The sequence below is a fragment of the Danio rerio genome, chromosome 20 (assembly GCF_052040795.2).
Source record: "Danio rerio strain M-AB ecotype USA chromosome 20, GRCz13ab, whole genome shotgun sequence".
NCBI classification, from domain to species: Eukaryota; Metazoa; Chordata; class Actinopteri; order Cypriniformes; family Danionidae; genus Danio; species Danio rerio.
In genome coordinates this window covers 43,271,680-43,287,435 of record NC_141040.1, presented here as the reverse complement: position 1 = coordinate 43,287,435, position 15,756 = coordinate 43,271,680, and the positions used below count along the sequence as shown (strand labels likewise).

Below are 15,756 nucleotides of genomic sequence, written 5' to 3'. Positions count from 1 at the left end.
TACATACACATATACATACACACACATATGCATACACACATATATATATATAATATACACACATATATATATATAAACAAACGGCTGTAATAAAATGACTGGCTTACTTACGCTAACTTGCCTTTAATCTAGTTAAGCCTTTAAATGTCACTTTAAGCTGATTATTAGTATCTTGAATTATATCTAGAAAAATATTGTGTTCAGTCATCATGGCAAAGATAAAATAAATGAGAAATGAGTAGAAAGTAACTCTTAGAAATGAGTTATTAAAACTATTATGTTTAGAAATGTGTTGAAAAATATCTTCTTTACGTTAAACAGAAATTGGGGAAAGAATATACAGGTGGTCTAATAATTCTGACTTCAATACTGTATTTATATAAAACTAATCTGCACTATGCACCAATACAGTAGCGCTTCAAATTCCCATCATCCCCCACTCTAAACACCAGGCGCTATAATCCAAAAAAGCCACCCACAGCTTTCCTTCCACCCTTGCAGACGAGATTTATGGCAACACCAAATCGTCCCTTACGCAACCCAGACGGGCCCCGAACCCAAGATCTGAGTCGCTCATCATCATCCTCATCATCTCTGTCTCTCGGTCTCCTGTCCCTCTGTCATAATGGCCGCAGCTGCCAGTCAGAGCAGCCTTTATTAACCCCTCGCCTTCTGACACTCGTTTGATTGAGGCTGAGGGTCAACAGCTGATTAGAACAGCGGAGAGGCGGGACTTTACACACGACCTCCGACCTGTTCGGGCAGCCGGCCAATAGGAGGGCTGCGCGGCCCCCCATATCGCCATGGAGACAGGGCCCGTGAAGGCGCAGATGGCTCCGCAGGGGGTGGAGTGGGTGTTGAGGGAGAAAGAGACAGCAGACAATGGAGGATGGAGAGGGGAAGACGCGGAGAGCAGGACGGCCAGTAGAGGGAGAGAGAGAGTCTGTGGGTCTCTGAAGACCAACACAATGACAAGCACACACAGCACTGTGCAGATCAGTGTGCTTCTGACCTAACGCAGAGTAGAGATGTAACGGTATGAAAATATCATACCACAATTATAGTGAGCAAATTTATCACGGTTATTTTTATTATAAGGAATTTGACCTAAAAGTGTTTAAAACTACGTCACACACACACACACACACACACTTGAAGGGATAGTTCGCTAAAAAATGACAATCCTGTCATCATTTATACACCTTTTACTTGTTTCAAACCTTTATGAGTTACGTTTTTTATGTTGAACACAGAAGAAAATAGTTTGAAGAAGGCTGAAAATCTGTAACCATTGACTCCATTTGTGTTTTCTACTATGCAAGTCAATGGTTACCGGTTTCTAAAATGCTACAAAATATCTTCTTTTGTGTTCCACAGAATAAATAAACACATAAAGATTTGCAAAACACTTGAGTGTGAGTAAATGGTGAGTACATTTTTACTTATCTTGGCCGAACTGTTCACTGTTCAAATGTACAGTACTACCCTTTTGTTATGTTCGTTTGAAAACATCCTATGACTTAAACTGCTGTAAAAATGCATCAGATAAATATTTTTGCATAAATCTGTTAATCAGCCTCGGTCCTGATCAAAACTACTTGATTGCGTAAAAAAAATTACAGGATTTTAACTCTTTAATTGCCAAATTCATAAATAATGTCACTGATTTGGTGGAAAAAAATAACACACAAAATGATGTATTTTCAATATAAAAAGTAATTGTGGACTAAATTTATTTAACCTTTTATCACAGTCTTGGATATGTGAACGATTAGTAACAACATTGGTTTTAATTCATTGTTAGATTTTTTTTTCCTAATTTACTGTTGGTGGCTGTTTTTGCCCTATTGACTTCTTTTATATCCACATTTGATGGTGCATAAATACACAATCTTTGTTTTTATTTACTTCATGTAGCAAAGATGCATATTTTGATTTTCTCAGACACATCAAGGTAAGTGCGTAAAGGTCACTCTTACAGACAATTTGCTGTTATACTCCATGTGAAATCCAGAAACTAAGCTCATTTTTGCACAGGCCTATCTAAAGGGTTAATGGTGCCAACTGATGATCAACAGTAAAAATTACAATCAAAAATGCATGATTATATGGTTTTGCAATCAAAAAAAAATTGTTATAAGGGAAGTCAATGGGGGACCAACAGTCACCAACAGTCAAAAGAATGAAACAATGCATCAAAGGCAATGTTGTTTCACATATCCAAAACTTTGATGAAATGTAAAAAAATTCCAGTCCACAATTACTTTTTATGTTGACGGCATTATTCTGTTTGTTTGTTTTTTCACCAAATCAGTGACATCACTTATGGATTTGGCAATTAAAGAGTTAAAATCCTGTAAATTTTCTAAGCAATTTAGTAGTTTCGATTAGGACTGTGTCAAACTAAGATTTGTCACTAATAATCATTCTGCTAGCTGAAACAGAAAATGTTATGACCAAATCAAGACTCAAAATAACAGAAAATTAAAACATCCTAACAATACATCAGGGTTAAGGGCAATATATATATATATAGTAAAATAATTCAGAAATAACATATTTAATAATATAAAAGTAGCTAAAACATGAGTAAAAATATACAAACAAACATAAATATTTATTTATAATTTTTTGATAATATTTATACTCAATGAATATCATAATAAAACAAGTAAATTAATTAAAATAATAGAAAATTATTAAAAAAATAAATTAGTTAATTACACAAATTACTGAAACTACACATAAAAGCCTGAAAAAGATGCTAATTTTACTTTTTTTAATTGCACTTAGAGGTTTTTGCATCTTCATATCATATTTCGTAAAAATGTAATTAATATATAATCATTACATTAAAATAGACAAATAAATTCAAACTGAACAAAAAAAGAATCTGAACTAAATGGCCTGAATTAATGGCCTGCCAAACACAATGCTTAATGGTTAAATCTATGATGCTGATGTCCAAATCTTGAACTTGCCATCAATGTTTTTTCCTTCCCTAAACAAAACATCAGAATGCACTTCTAAAATTACCTTTAAGAGTGTAAAAAGCGAGTACTTCTGTGAGTGTGTCTGTGGGCATCAGCACCAGTCAGATCAACACTTCCTCAACAATTAGTTGCTGAGAAACCAAGCGCACCACGTTGCGGGAAAAGATCTTGAATATTGTATTCAGAATCGGCTCAAAATGGAGCGGGGATCGACTGAGCCGTTCATTCAGCTCTTCTAATGTAGAAGAGAGTGCTGCAGTCTGCATCTGATGTTGATGTGTGAACTGAGCATGACAGAGACACCGCATGAAGAGACAGTCAAGGTTATTTCATATGTGTTCAACGTCACACTAGCGTAATCTGGACACTGATCGAACGCTGCCTTTATAAGAGCACATGGCTGATCGTTCAGTATCAGAGAGGATGGAAAGGAAACAGCCCCCAAAACACTAGAACAATATTATTTAATCAATTATTTGTTTGGCAGAACATTGTATCCAAAGCTAGTTATAAATGTGGAGAATAGAGTAGCAACTGATTGAAAAATAGCTACTGTAAATGATGTCAAATTATTTTGATGGAAAAACAGAATAGAAATAGAAAAGGAAAAAAAGAAGGATCAAAGCAATTTATAATAAATATGAAGAAATGTAGCAGATCAAATGTTGGTCCCATTTTAAGTAGCCTAAAAGGGTCACGAAACATCAAAACACATTGGTTCGAGTTTGTTGATTGTCCTGTCTCTACAGATTTGGTAAGTGCGTGATCAGTGTTCTTTGTTTATGTTTATTCAGAGGCAAAGTTAGTATCTTCAGCAGTACTCGTTCAGTTTTTAAAGGAATATCTTAGTCAAAGTTATGTAGTTGCTAAGTTTACAGTAATATCACTTCAATATTAATGTACTGAAAATCCTCCACATTCACATAGCTCTCAGATCCGCTGTAAATGCTGCTCCCCAAATTACTGTCTATCTCTGCTGCATTTGTGTTTGTGTTGCCGCTGAGAAAATCAGCTGTTGTGCTTGTACTGAAACTCCCGTTTTCATGCAAACCCTGCCCTCTTTCACCATTTGACACTCCCACCTAAGTAAAGCTGGACTCATCCCACTTTCCTGACTTTTTTAAAACTAGAGGTGTGAAAACACCATGCTGAAACAAGGGGGCTGCATGACCCTTTATTATAAAACAGTCTATTTGTTAAAAAGTACTTATTGTGTACATACATGTTTTTACATTGTCCTTAGATACATATGTGTAATTACAGTGTTATTAATGTCTGTAATTACATTTATAATTATACTGTTGACCATCCCTTACACCTTAACCCATATCACCAAACCTGCCCAATAACTAGGGCCAGGCAGAATCTGCGGACATTTTTTGCTATTTCTGCGGAGAATTTTGTTATAAATCTGCGGATTTCTGCTGAATTATTTTGGGAGTATCATAACTAAAACCTTAATATATGAAATAAAATATAATATCTTTTAAACTTTTTTTTAATGTTTAAAATGGAAATCCAATTAGATTCACCTTATTTGGTAAATAAAACAAGTTTGTTATATATCAAAAGACAGAAAATATTACTGTACAAACTGCATTGTACATAAATTAGATGAACATTTTCACATTAGTCAATAATATTACTGAAATTAATTAAAAAAACTGAATAAATATAGATTTACACACATTCACTCGAGTAAATAAACTGAATTAATGATGGGCTAAAAATCTGTGGAAATCTGCGGAATTCTGCGTGCACAGATTCCGGGTGGACCTACCTATAACTTTACCCTCAATAGCACCACAAGTGTTCTGCAATACATTCTGACAATATTTCTTTAGTAATAATACAAGTAGAATAGAAATTAGATTAGAAAGTAGTAGTGTTAGCGGACCAACAGACAGTATAATAGAAAAAGCTAATAAAAAGGGATTGTCGACAAAAAAATCTGAATCTTCAGAGTTCAGACAATATTAGAAAATGGTTAACCACTCAGCTGACAGCTTAATTTAACTACAAATTCAGCCATTAAAATCAACAAAAGAGCAATAACAAGTAAATGCTATTACTAGTGGTCAAAACTTGCATTAAACAGAAGAAAAACTGAACAGAACAAAATAATAAATAAATAAATAATTAAAAGTGTCTGACAATTCATTTTGATGAAAAAAAAAATTTCTTGCAAATGCTTGTGTTGAATTGGGCAGATCATCTCACCAGCAGTGAACAGCAAAGGTAAAAGTGCATAATTTTGTGTCTCTTTGGGATGCACCACTATAGAAAACCACACGTATGATCCTCCACAAGGGCAGGGGGAGGAGAAATGAGAAGGACCACAGTGGGTTCCTCTGCCTGCTCTATTGTTCAGCCATGCAGAGCTGGGCTTGGACAGAAAGGGTGGGGTTGTTCACATGAACCGCATGCAGGTTTGTAATGCATTGCACCATCGAGACCAAGAAACCTCAATTTTCAGCTCTACAATATAGGCGTTGTGCAATTAGAAAAAAAATATATGCATAATGCAGATGGCAGCGCTCACGCTCAGCGGGCTTTGAACCTCCTTATATGCAGATTTGAAATCTCTCTCTTCTCTCAGACAAACAGAATTACTATTGCATGTGATTCCCTGCTTTGCAGAGAAGCTGTTTCATCAGCTGGGGATACGCAGGTTATCAAACACTGTAGATAGTGATCCTCTACTCCCGTCCCTATTTACTGTCCGCACGAGGACAACAGATGTTAGAATTCCTGCAGATGAGGAGAAAGCAGAAAAGCTTTTCTTTTCTATAGCAGGGGGATATCAGCTATTCTGTGGCAGGTTTATTCTGGCAGGGTTGTGGACATTAGGGAAGACAAAATAAACCTTATCTTAAAATGCCATTCAAAAAAGTATCACATTAGTACTGTATAATCCTGAACAAAAACAAATCTCAATTTAATAAATAGTCATCGTTATTATTATTGTTTTTAAATAATATTTTCTCTAATGGGAGTATTAGCATCAGACAAATGCATTTAATTCCATGTGAAATTAAAAAATATAAATACACAGTACAGACCCGTAACTAGGGGGGTTTGGATGGTTCAAAAGACCAACCCTTCTTCTCACAAAGTCCAGAATTTGGCCCCTATATGAGCTCATTTGTCCTGTTTTTGACAGTATATGCCATGATAAATTGTGAAAATAACCAATACAGGAAGGCCTTAAGAAGTGTAACCAATACAATAACCAAAAAAAGAAGGCTTTTGTTATTTAAACAGACAAATTCTGACTGAGGAAATGAGCTGGCCAGTTTGTTATTTACCCAAAGGCTAAAGGTTTTACCAGATTCCCACTTTTTTGTAGTTGTGTGTTTGTTTTTAAGATGGAGGATAATAAATTAGCATTTTTCATATTTCTACAATTCTAATTTCATTGCATTATATATAAAACTATAATAATTAACAGTTTAATGCACATTTCCAAATAAAAATTTTTTGTAAACAAAAGTTAGTATGATGAGCATTTTGACAAAAATGTAGGAAATATTTTTGTTGCATCAAAATGTGTGGTAGTGATAACCACCCGACAAGCTAATCTAGCACAAATTAGTGCTTAAAATGTAACAAAATGCTGTATTTGAACCTCGAATAACTGCAAAATGCTCCACATTTTGAGAAAAAAAGAACCAACCGTTACAATAGACACGGTTGAAGGCAAAATTATTCACTCATTTGTGAACTCTTTTTTTTCAAACATTCCCTAAGTGGTGTTTACTAGAGCAAGGACATTTGTATAGTAATAAAATATATTTGTCCTAGGGAAAGTCTCTTTTCTTTTAGTTTGGTTTAGTTTTTACATTTTCTAGAAACTTATTTTAAGGTCAATATTAATAAATCTCTAAAGATTTTTTTTATTATTGGCTGCAGACAAAACAAACCACTGTTGTCTATTGACTTGAAGCCTTTAAACTGCACTTTAAGCTGTATATATAATATTAGTATTGTTAAATAACTAGTAAAATACACATCATAGCAAAGACAAAAATGACTCATTATTCGTTCATTCATTTTCTTTTCGGCTTAGTCCCTTCATTAATCTGGGTTCACCACAGTGGAATGAACTCCCAACTTATCCAGCATATGCTTTACTCAGTGGATGCCCTTCCAGCCGCAACCCATTCACCTATAGCACAAGTCTTTAGACTGTGGGGAAAACCCATGCGAACGCGGAGAGAACATGCAACCTCCACACAGAAATATCAGCTGATCTAGCCAAGTCTCGAACCAGTAACATTCTTTCTGTGAGGCGACAACGCTACCCACTGCGTCACCACATCGCCCATATTATTAATTAAAAAAGGTTATTAAACCTAATGTGTGTAAAATATGCTGAAAAGCTTCTCTATATTGAACATCTCTTGGGAAATATTTGAAAAAGTTGTATATATAAATAACACTACCATTTTGATTATAATTAACAAGCAATATATCAATACAGCATACACTGAAAAAAATTATTCAAAGATGATTCCTTAGATTTACTAAATTTTTTTACGTTAAGTGGTTGTAAACAATTTTATTGTGTTGAATTTAACAAACAAATTAAGTTAAACATTATTCAATTTAATTTGTTTGTTTAAATTCAACACAAATAAATTGTTTGCAACAGTTCTGCATGCAACACTTTTTTCAGTGTATATCAATGATGAGAAATTTTAAAAAAGTGCCCCTTCCTCAACAAAACAATGTAAAACAAACTGTTGAGTTAGAGTAAAGATCGCCCATGTGTTACTCGATTGGTCTTTATACTGTAACACTGTAAAAAAAATGTTGGGTTCCACACAATTCATGTCGTCCCAACACAAATTATTAAGTTAACCCCCGACTAAGTTAACTTAGCAAATTTAAGTTGATTGAACATAAAACAAATAAGTTGTCACCCAAAAATCTCAGGAATTGAGTTTTTTCAGCTCATTTTAAATAAGCATTTAAAACATGCAGCAGTTTTTGTGTGTGTGTATATGGATGGGAAAATGAAATACCTTCTGATACTCTTCCCTGGACTGCAGAGCCTGCTCCAGCTGTTCCTGTGTGTTTGTGTAGATGCTGGATCGATAAGTTGTCCCGACATCATTGCCCTGACGCATTCCTGTCAAAAAAAAACATACAGTACACAGTTAAAGTCAGAATTAAAAGTCCTCCGGTGAATTTTGTTTTGTTTTACAAATATTTCCCAAATTATGAGTAAGGAAATTTTCACATTATTTCCTATAATAATTTTTTCATTTGGACAAAGTCTTATTCTTCAATTTTTTATTTCGGCTAAAATAAAAGCAGTTTAAAAAAAAAAAGTAAAACCATTTTAAGGTAAAAATTATTAGCCTCTTTAAGCTATATATATATATATATATATATATATATATATATATATATATATATATATATATATATATATATATATATATATATATATATATATATTTTAATAGTCTACAGAATAAACCATTGTTATACAATAACTTGCCTATAATTACCCTATCCTGCCTAGTTAACCTAATTAACCTAGTAAAGCCTTTAAATGTCACTTTAAGCTGTATAGAAGTGTCTTGAAAAACATCTAGTAAAATAGTATTTACTGTCATTATGGCAAAGATAAAATAAATCAGTTATTGGAAATGAGTTATTAAAACTATTATAAATAGCAATGTGTTGAAAAAAAAATTTCTCCGTTAAACAGAATTTAGGGAAAAAAAATAAACAGGGGGGCTAATAATTCTGACTTCAACTGTATATACCAATACTAAAACAGAGAAACTGTAAACTCTTCATTTACGGGTAAACTACTGCTTTATAATAAATGTTAAACTTAAAATAGACATCTGAGAAGTAAAGTAAGTCAAGTAAGCATGACGTAATCATCAGAGGCGTACATCTTCTGTGGGTCCAAAATTAGCATCTATTAGTACTTTAGACTCTTGGGAAACAAACTCCCAATCAACCAGATCAGAAATCCTGGGAAGAGTTCAGTTCTTAATTAAAGCTCTGTTCTTGATCCAGATATTATGAGAGATTTATCTCAGATTTTACGGCTTGAATAGTATTTTTTTATCCTCATTTTATTTTGGAGGTCTCCTGCAAAAGACTTGCATGCATCCAAGGTCAAAAAATACTTTTTTTTTTGTTGGTTTCATTAAACTCATTTATTATTGGTGATCTGAATATTCATTTTTTAGAGTCTACTCTGCTCGATTGGTCAGATGCACATGCAGGAAACTAAACACATCTATCAAAGTCCCGTTAAGGCCTTCTATAGTCTTTGCACATATGGTTCAGCCATCATAACCACTGTACACTGTAAGGTTATCTAATTTCCAGCCTGTCTTCTATATGAAACATTGGAGAAACTAGTGGATCAATTCAAACCTCCATCACAAGCATGATATGAGTACACCATAAAAATATCCATAAATTATTAAATATTTTGTGAATAAAGTTTTTATTCATTTAATTGTATTATGAGACATTGATCCTTTTTCCCATAACTTTCAATGTTTAAAAGTTAGATAAAGTGACTTTTATTAACATTGTTAATAGTTTAAAGTGACATACAGTATTGTCTTGGTTGTATATTACTGGTGTTGTAAATTATAGTACAAAAGTGTTGTAATAAACTGCCAGTACATTTACCGACTTATTTCTCTCTACATTGTCTCTTTATATTATTTCAAACTACTAAAATGTCCCTTTGATAAACTGTAGAGCTGTAATAATACAACTAACAACCATAAATAAACGAAAAACATTAGTGAATCACAAAAAATACTGAAACTGTTAATTAACAGATATTTTATTTACAGTGTAGGGATGGGTAAGAAGAGTAATTTGTGGTTCATTAGGTGATCATATGGCTGTGAAGTTTATGAACAAGTGATTCGTTGATAGCTGCAAAGAGTTTTTATGTATGTGACAATTTCATAGAGGTAAAAGAGTTTGTATGTTTGCACAAAACACTTCTAGATGCAAGAGTTTGTACATATCATTTTGTAGATGTACACTGTAAAAATTTTAGAAACTATTAGTCATGACAACATATGTTTTAGTTCATTGTACCTAATAGACTAAGTTAATCTTGTTCTGACTTAATTTTATGTGTTCCACAAGCTGTTTAAAACAATATAAATACAGTGGACTCATAAGGTTCATTTGATTCCATTTAAAAATTTAAGGCAACCAGGATTTTTTTTTTTTTTTACAGTGTAGACAAGTTTGTATGTACACATGATCATTTCCTACGTGTTTTTGTATGTATAGGCACAATCCAAACCTGTTTGAGTGTCTTACTTCTCAAACTCAACTGTTTGAGTTTCTTTTCTTTTCCTCAAAATAAATAAATATATTTACAGTGCTCAGCATAAATGACTAGACCCCTTTTTGAAAATGATTTTTTTTTTTTTATAAGTGAATATAGGTAATATACAGCAGGGTAAAAAAGGATTTAACACATCACTGTTTCTCATAAAACATATTTTTTAAGGTGCAGTTGACTTGAAATTGCCCCTGATGTTGATAACAACCAAATAAATCCACATATGCAAAGAATACAAATCTAATTAGCTTACAAATTGTGTTGTGTAATAAAATGAAATGACGCAGGGAAAACGTATTGAACACATGAAGAAAGGGAGGTGCAGAAAGGCAGTGAAAGCCAGTTGAAATCTCTCTGTACTTCTACAGCAACCCTCTGCCCTTCATAATTATAAATGCTTCTGTCCAACATCTACATTAGCAGGATGATGAAGATGAAACACAGCCAAGAAAACTCTCAAATGCTTTCAAAGAAAAAAAAAATGAAGCTGTAGAATGGCCCAACCAATCCCCTGACTTGAATCCATAAAACACAAAATAAAGAAACAGATTTAATTGATGAAACCCACATAATTATCAAGACTGTTACACCCTGTTAAAGTCTGTGAAAATCTCACACCGGAGTAATTCATGTGTCTTCCTTCTCCACATGTGAGGCATCTTTAAGCTGCCATCACCAAAGAAGCCTTTTATATAAGTATTAAATATACTTATATATAATAAGTATTAAATACATTTTAGTCATTACTTTCTCCTTGTGTCATTTCATTATTACACACAACCCATTTTCAGATTTTTATTTTTTTGTTTTATTTTTATGTTTAGGTTTGGGTTTTTACCAAAATCACGTTCAATTCCATGTCAACAGCTCCATTAGGTATATTATTACTTTTACTATTATATTATTACTTATTATGTACACAATACTTATTTTCCTGCTGTATTTTGGTGCATTTGAACAAAACAGATTTATTAAACAGATATATTTATTAAATAATATTTTAGCCACTGAAAATCTTTACAAATAAAAGATAATACATTTAAATTCATGCAAAAAACTGCAAAAAACAATAACTAAATACAACATTTTAACAAAATTGTAAAAAAAAAAATTTAGTTTTGTATTTTAAATCTTTATTATATATATTTCCCTAACATTTAAATTTGGTAATGGAAACTGTAACTGTTGACTTCCATAGTATTTTCACTCCTACTAAGGATGTCAATGGTTACAGGTTTCCGACATTCCTCAAAACAACTTATTTTGTGTTCAACAGAGAAAGAAAACTCATAAAGGTTTGAAATCACTTGAGACAGAGTAAATGGTGAGATTTTTGGTTGAACTTTTCCCTTTAAGCGAAGCTATATTGATTTGAGTGTGAACATATATACGAGACTGAGAGGAGTGTTAGTCATCAGCACAGACACAATCAGGCCATTATACAGGCCATCTCAATGAGTGTGAATGTGATTGGATGGCCGAGACACTTTAATCTGCGATCTGAATCCTCTGGTCATGATTGCAGCCACTCAAACTGTTGCCTCTGCGCTCAGTGAATTCGTGATGGGACTCTCGCTTTTCTCTCACGCCACTGGACCTTCAGACTGCCTTAAGCACAGCCTTTTAGCTTTAGCTCTGTTTTTTAATTACCACTGTGCATCACTAAACAAAAAACACAAAACTAATAACTTTGACTAATACTGAACTAAATGTAATCTTAAAGGGAAAGTTAACCCCAAAAATGATATATAACCGATTTTCAAAACTTGTAGGACTGGCTTTCTTTTGTGAAACATAAAATAAGTCACTCCTCTTGTCTTTTCCACGCAGGAAAACAAAATTAGACATAATTAAATATTTAATTAATTAATATAGTAATATAGTTTATATATAGTTTATATATAGTTTATATATATATATATATATATATATATATATATATATATATATATATATATATATATATATATATAGTTTATATATATATATATATATATATATATATATATATATATATATATATATATATATATATATATATATATATATATATATACGCACAAATTTATACAAATAAATTTCTCTCAGTTTATTAACTAAAATACATTTTCTTATTTTTGGCTGACTTTATATTTTAATTATTTATTTTAGTATTTTACATAATTTTATTATTTACATTATTATACTATGCATTATAAGTAGTAAAAACTTACTCTTTCTGACAGGAAATTTGTTATGGGCATCACAATATTGCTGAAGACTATAATTATTATGCTAAGATTCTCTTAATTCAATTCAATTCATAAATCGCATTTACAATGTGGATTGTGTTAAAGCAGCTTCAAATAAATCATAGTCATAGTAAATTGGAACTCTTAACTCTTGTTAAGTGATCCTCCTACTGCTACAAAGGATTTCTTATATCTGTTCAACCAACACTTAGAGACTCTATATCTCCTACCAGAGGGAATCAATTCATAATGTGGAAACAAAAAATGAGTTGGATCATTCAGAATCCTTTCCACCTGATTGAGAACAGAATTCTCATATAACACTTGAGGATTAAATCATTCCTCATGCCTGACAATTTTCCATCCTGTCTTTAAGAGATGCATTTACTTAGATTAACACTGTACAGATAGGTTACCAAACCACACTGTGATATCATATTGGACAATGCTTTCAAGAGCAACTTTATAAAACAAAATCATAAGCTTCATGTTAACTCCAAAGAGATGTAACCTCCATAAAAAAACAATCTCTGATAAAAATGAGGACAAAGCCATTCTATGTGTGTTTTCCATGTGAAAGAACTGTCAATGTAAATGCCCAAGTACTTATAGGTCTCTGACTGAGTAATAGGATGGTCATGTACAACCAACTGACGATGGTCACCAATACACTTTGGGGCAAATACAATCTCTTCAGCTTTCTTAGTATTTATTTTTATCACATCAATCAACAAACTGGCTAATTTCTGACTGGTAGATAACATCACTATTCTTATAAAGTAAACTTAGTAAAACTATAGTGCTCAGCTATGATTAATCGAATTCATAATAAAAGTTTGTTTTGACATAATATATGTGTGTGTATTGTACATTTTATTATGTATATGTGAAACACACACACACAGAAACAAAGCTATATAAAACAATTCTGTTACATAGGTATATACAATTTTATCATATATAACTTAACTTTTATTATATATATATATATATATTTAAGGTTTATTAGTTATTGCATTTACTAACATGAACTAATCATGATCAACACATGTACAGCATTTATTAATCATAATTGAACATTTACTAATGCATTATTAACATCCAAGTCCATGCTTGTTAACATTAGTTAATGCACCATGATTTAACATGAACTAACAATGAACTACTGTATTTTCATTAACTAACGTTAATTAACATGAACAAATACAGTAGTAGATGTATTGTTCATTGTTTGTTCATGTTAGTAAATGCATTAATTAACATTAACTAATGAACCTTATTGTAAAGTGTGACCATATATTTATATATAAAATATTTCTGAAATATGTGCATACATTCTTCCAGTACTGGGTTGCAGCTGGAAGGGCATCCACTGTGTAAAAAAATTTGCTGGATAAGTTGACGGGATAAGTAAACAAACAGCACCTCAACTTAAAATACCCGGCAGGCAATCCCAAGTTTTTCATAGCAAACTGTGAGATATGTAATGTTGTCATCATCAACTTTATAATATCTCCAGAGCGCAGACATACTCGCGATTTCCACCCCAAGCTGCTTCCGTGTTCTACTCTGCCAGTGTTGTGCCAAGAAACGCACCCCAGCCACAAAGTGCACCTGTCCATAGACTTTCAATAGCATTCTCATCTGAATTTTTTTTTTTTAGGTCAAAGGCCATATTGATTAAAACGTAAAATCAATATTATTTGGTGGATAAAGCAAGAACAAGAAATGACTTATTTCTCGATCTCTGTCTTAATGGCATCTTGTCCTGATCAGGAGGTAACATCCGATTCTGATCAAGTCTGAAGCCGAGTGATCGGGCCCGATTTCCAATCACGTGATAAGATCTGGACATCCCTATTTATAATAATAAATATACACAGTACACACACTTAAATTATGTTCATAAATAAAGTATATAATTAGTTTAATAATAAATAAAATAAATAAAGAATAATATAAATTATAATCAATTTAGTCTCTTCCTGACACAGATCTATAATAGATACTGAGAAATACAGCACATAATGTCATATGGCCTATTTTTATTTGAACTCAAAGGTGAATAGTTTATACCAAACCTTTTTTATGTGTGTTTATGATGGAAGTGTTTTATACTGGGTGTTTTTCTTTGTTTTATTGTGAATGAATAAACCATTACCTTGGGTGGGATTGTGGCTCTCCCAGAACACCTTGAGCAGCTCAGAAAATTTGATTTTCTGAGGCTCAAAGACCACGCGGACCACCTCTGTGTGTCCTGTTTTACCTGTGTGATGAAGACAAGCAGAGGTGAATGAGCAATCATCACAAACACACAAACAATTTTCCTCATAGAGACCAACACATGTCCCCACAAGGTCAAAACAAACTATCATTGCTGTGCTTGTGAGAACAATGTAAAGAATTCCAGGACACACACATGCGATTACACTCATAATGGGGTTTTGTGTTTTATGGGGACGTTGACTGTGATTTTTATACCGTTCAGATTGTATATATTATGCATTCCTACTCCTTAACCCAATTTACACAGGAAACAAATAGCCTTTTTACATTTTTAAAGTTTGAGTCTGTGTGATTTATGAGTCGTTTTTCCTCATGGGGACCAAAAAATGTCCCCACAAGGTCAAAAAGTACTGGTTTTGCTTCAATTGTGGGGACAAGGTGATGAATACCAGGACATTCTCTCTCTCTCACGCACACACACGCACACACGCACACACGTTAAACAGGGTTGGCCCATCTCTCTTGTTGCAGTGGGTCATGGAGGGCCACAAATCTCGACTCAATGGGCTGCATCTTTAGCGAAGGGGTCAATCCTCCACTCTGATTAATTTTATGTTTCTCTGACCCCGTTGTAAAAGTACAAGGACAGTGGGTCTACCTCAAAAAGAAAACCACAGAAAAAAACTTCCTTTGGCAGGACTTGTGAAAACAAGAAATTACTTTGCAATGACTCATTGCGGGTTGAGCATCAAACAAATAGGAGCACAATGCGTAACATCCTCAAGCTGATGATTAGAGTCTCTTTACGGCCGCATTCAGACAACAGCACAGCCATTAGCAGCAATCCAGAAGAAGAGCAGAAGTGGCGCAGGCTCAGATCAAAGTGAGAATTGCTGATGTCTTTTCCTTTTTAGCGACTTTAAAACAACAAGCACTGAGAAAAATGTTACGCTTT

At 33.0% G+C, this 15,756-nt stretch overlaps 1 protein-coding gene across 5 annotated transcripts in view; it reads right to left on the bottom strand.

Annotated features, from left to right (window-relative positions):
• msraa (methionine sulfoxide reductase Aa) overlaps nucleotides 1–15,756 on the bottom strand; it is a 141,798-nt gene that overhangs the window by 27,999 nt on the left and 98,043 nt on the right. For all 5 annotated transcript variants that reach the window (NM_001082893.2, XM_087297877.1, XM_087297875.1 and 2 more), the window contains 2 exon segments: nucleotides 8,021–8,127; nucleotides 14,737–14,841. In NM_001082893.2, the coding sequence (NP_001076362.1) occupies nucleotides 8,021–8,127; nucleotides 14,737–14,841 (212 nt within the window).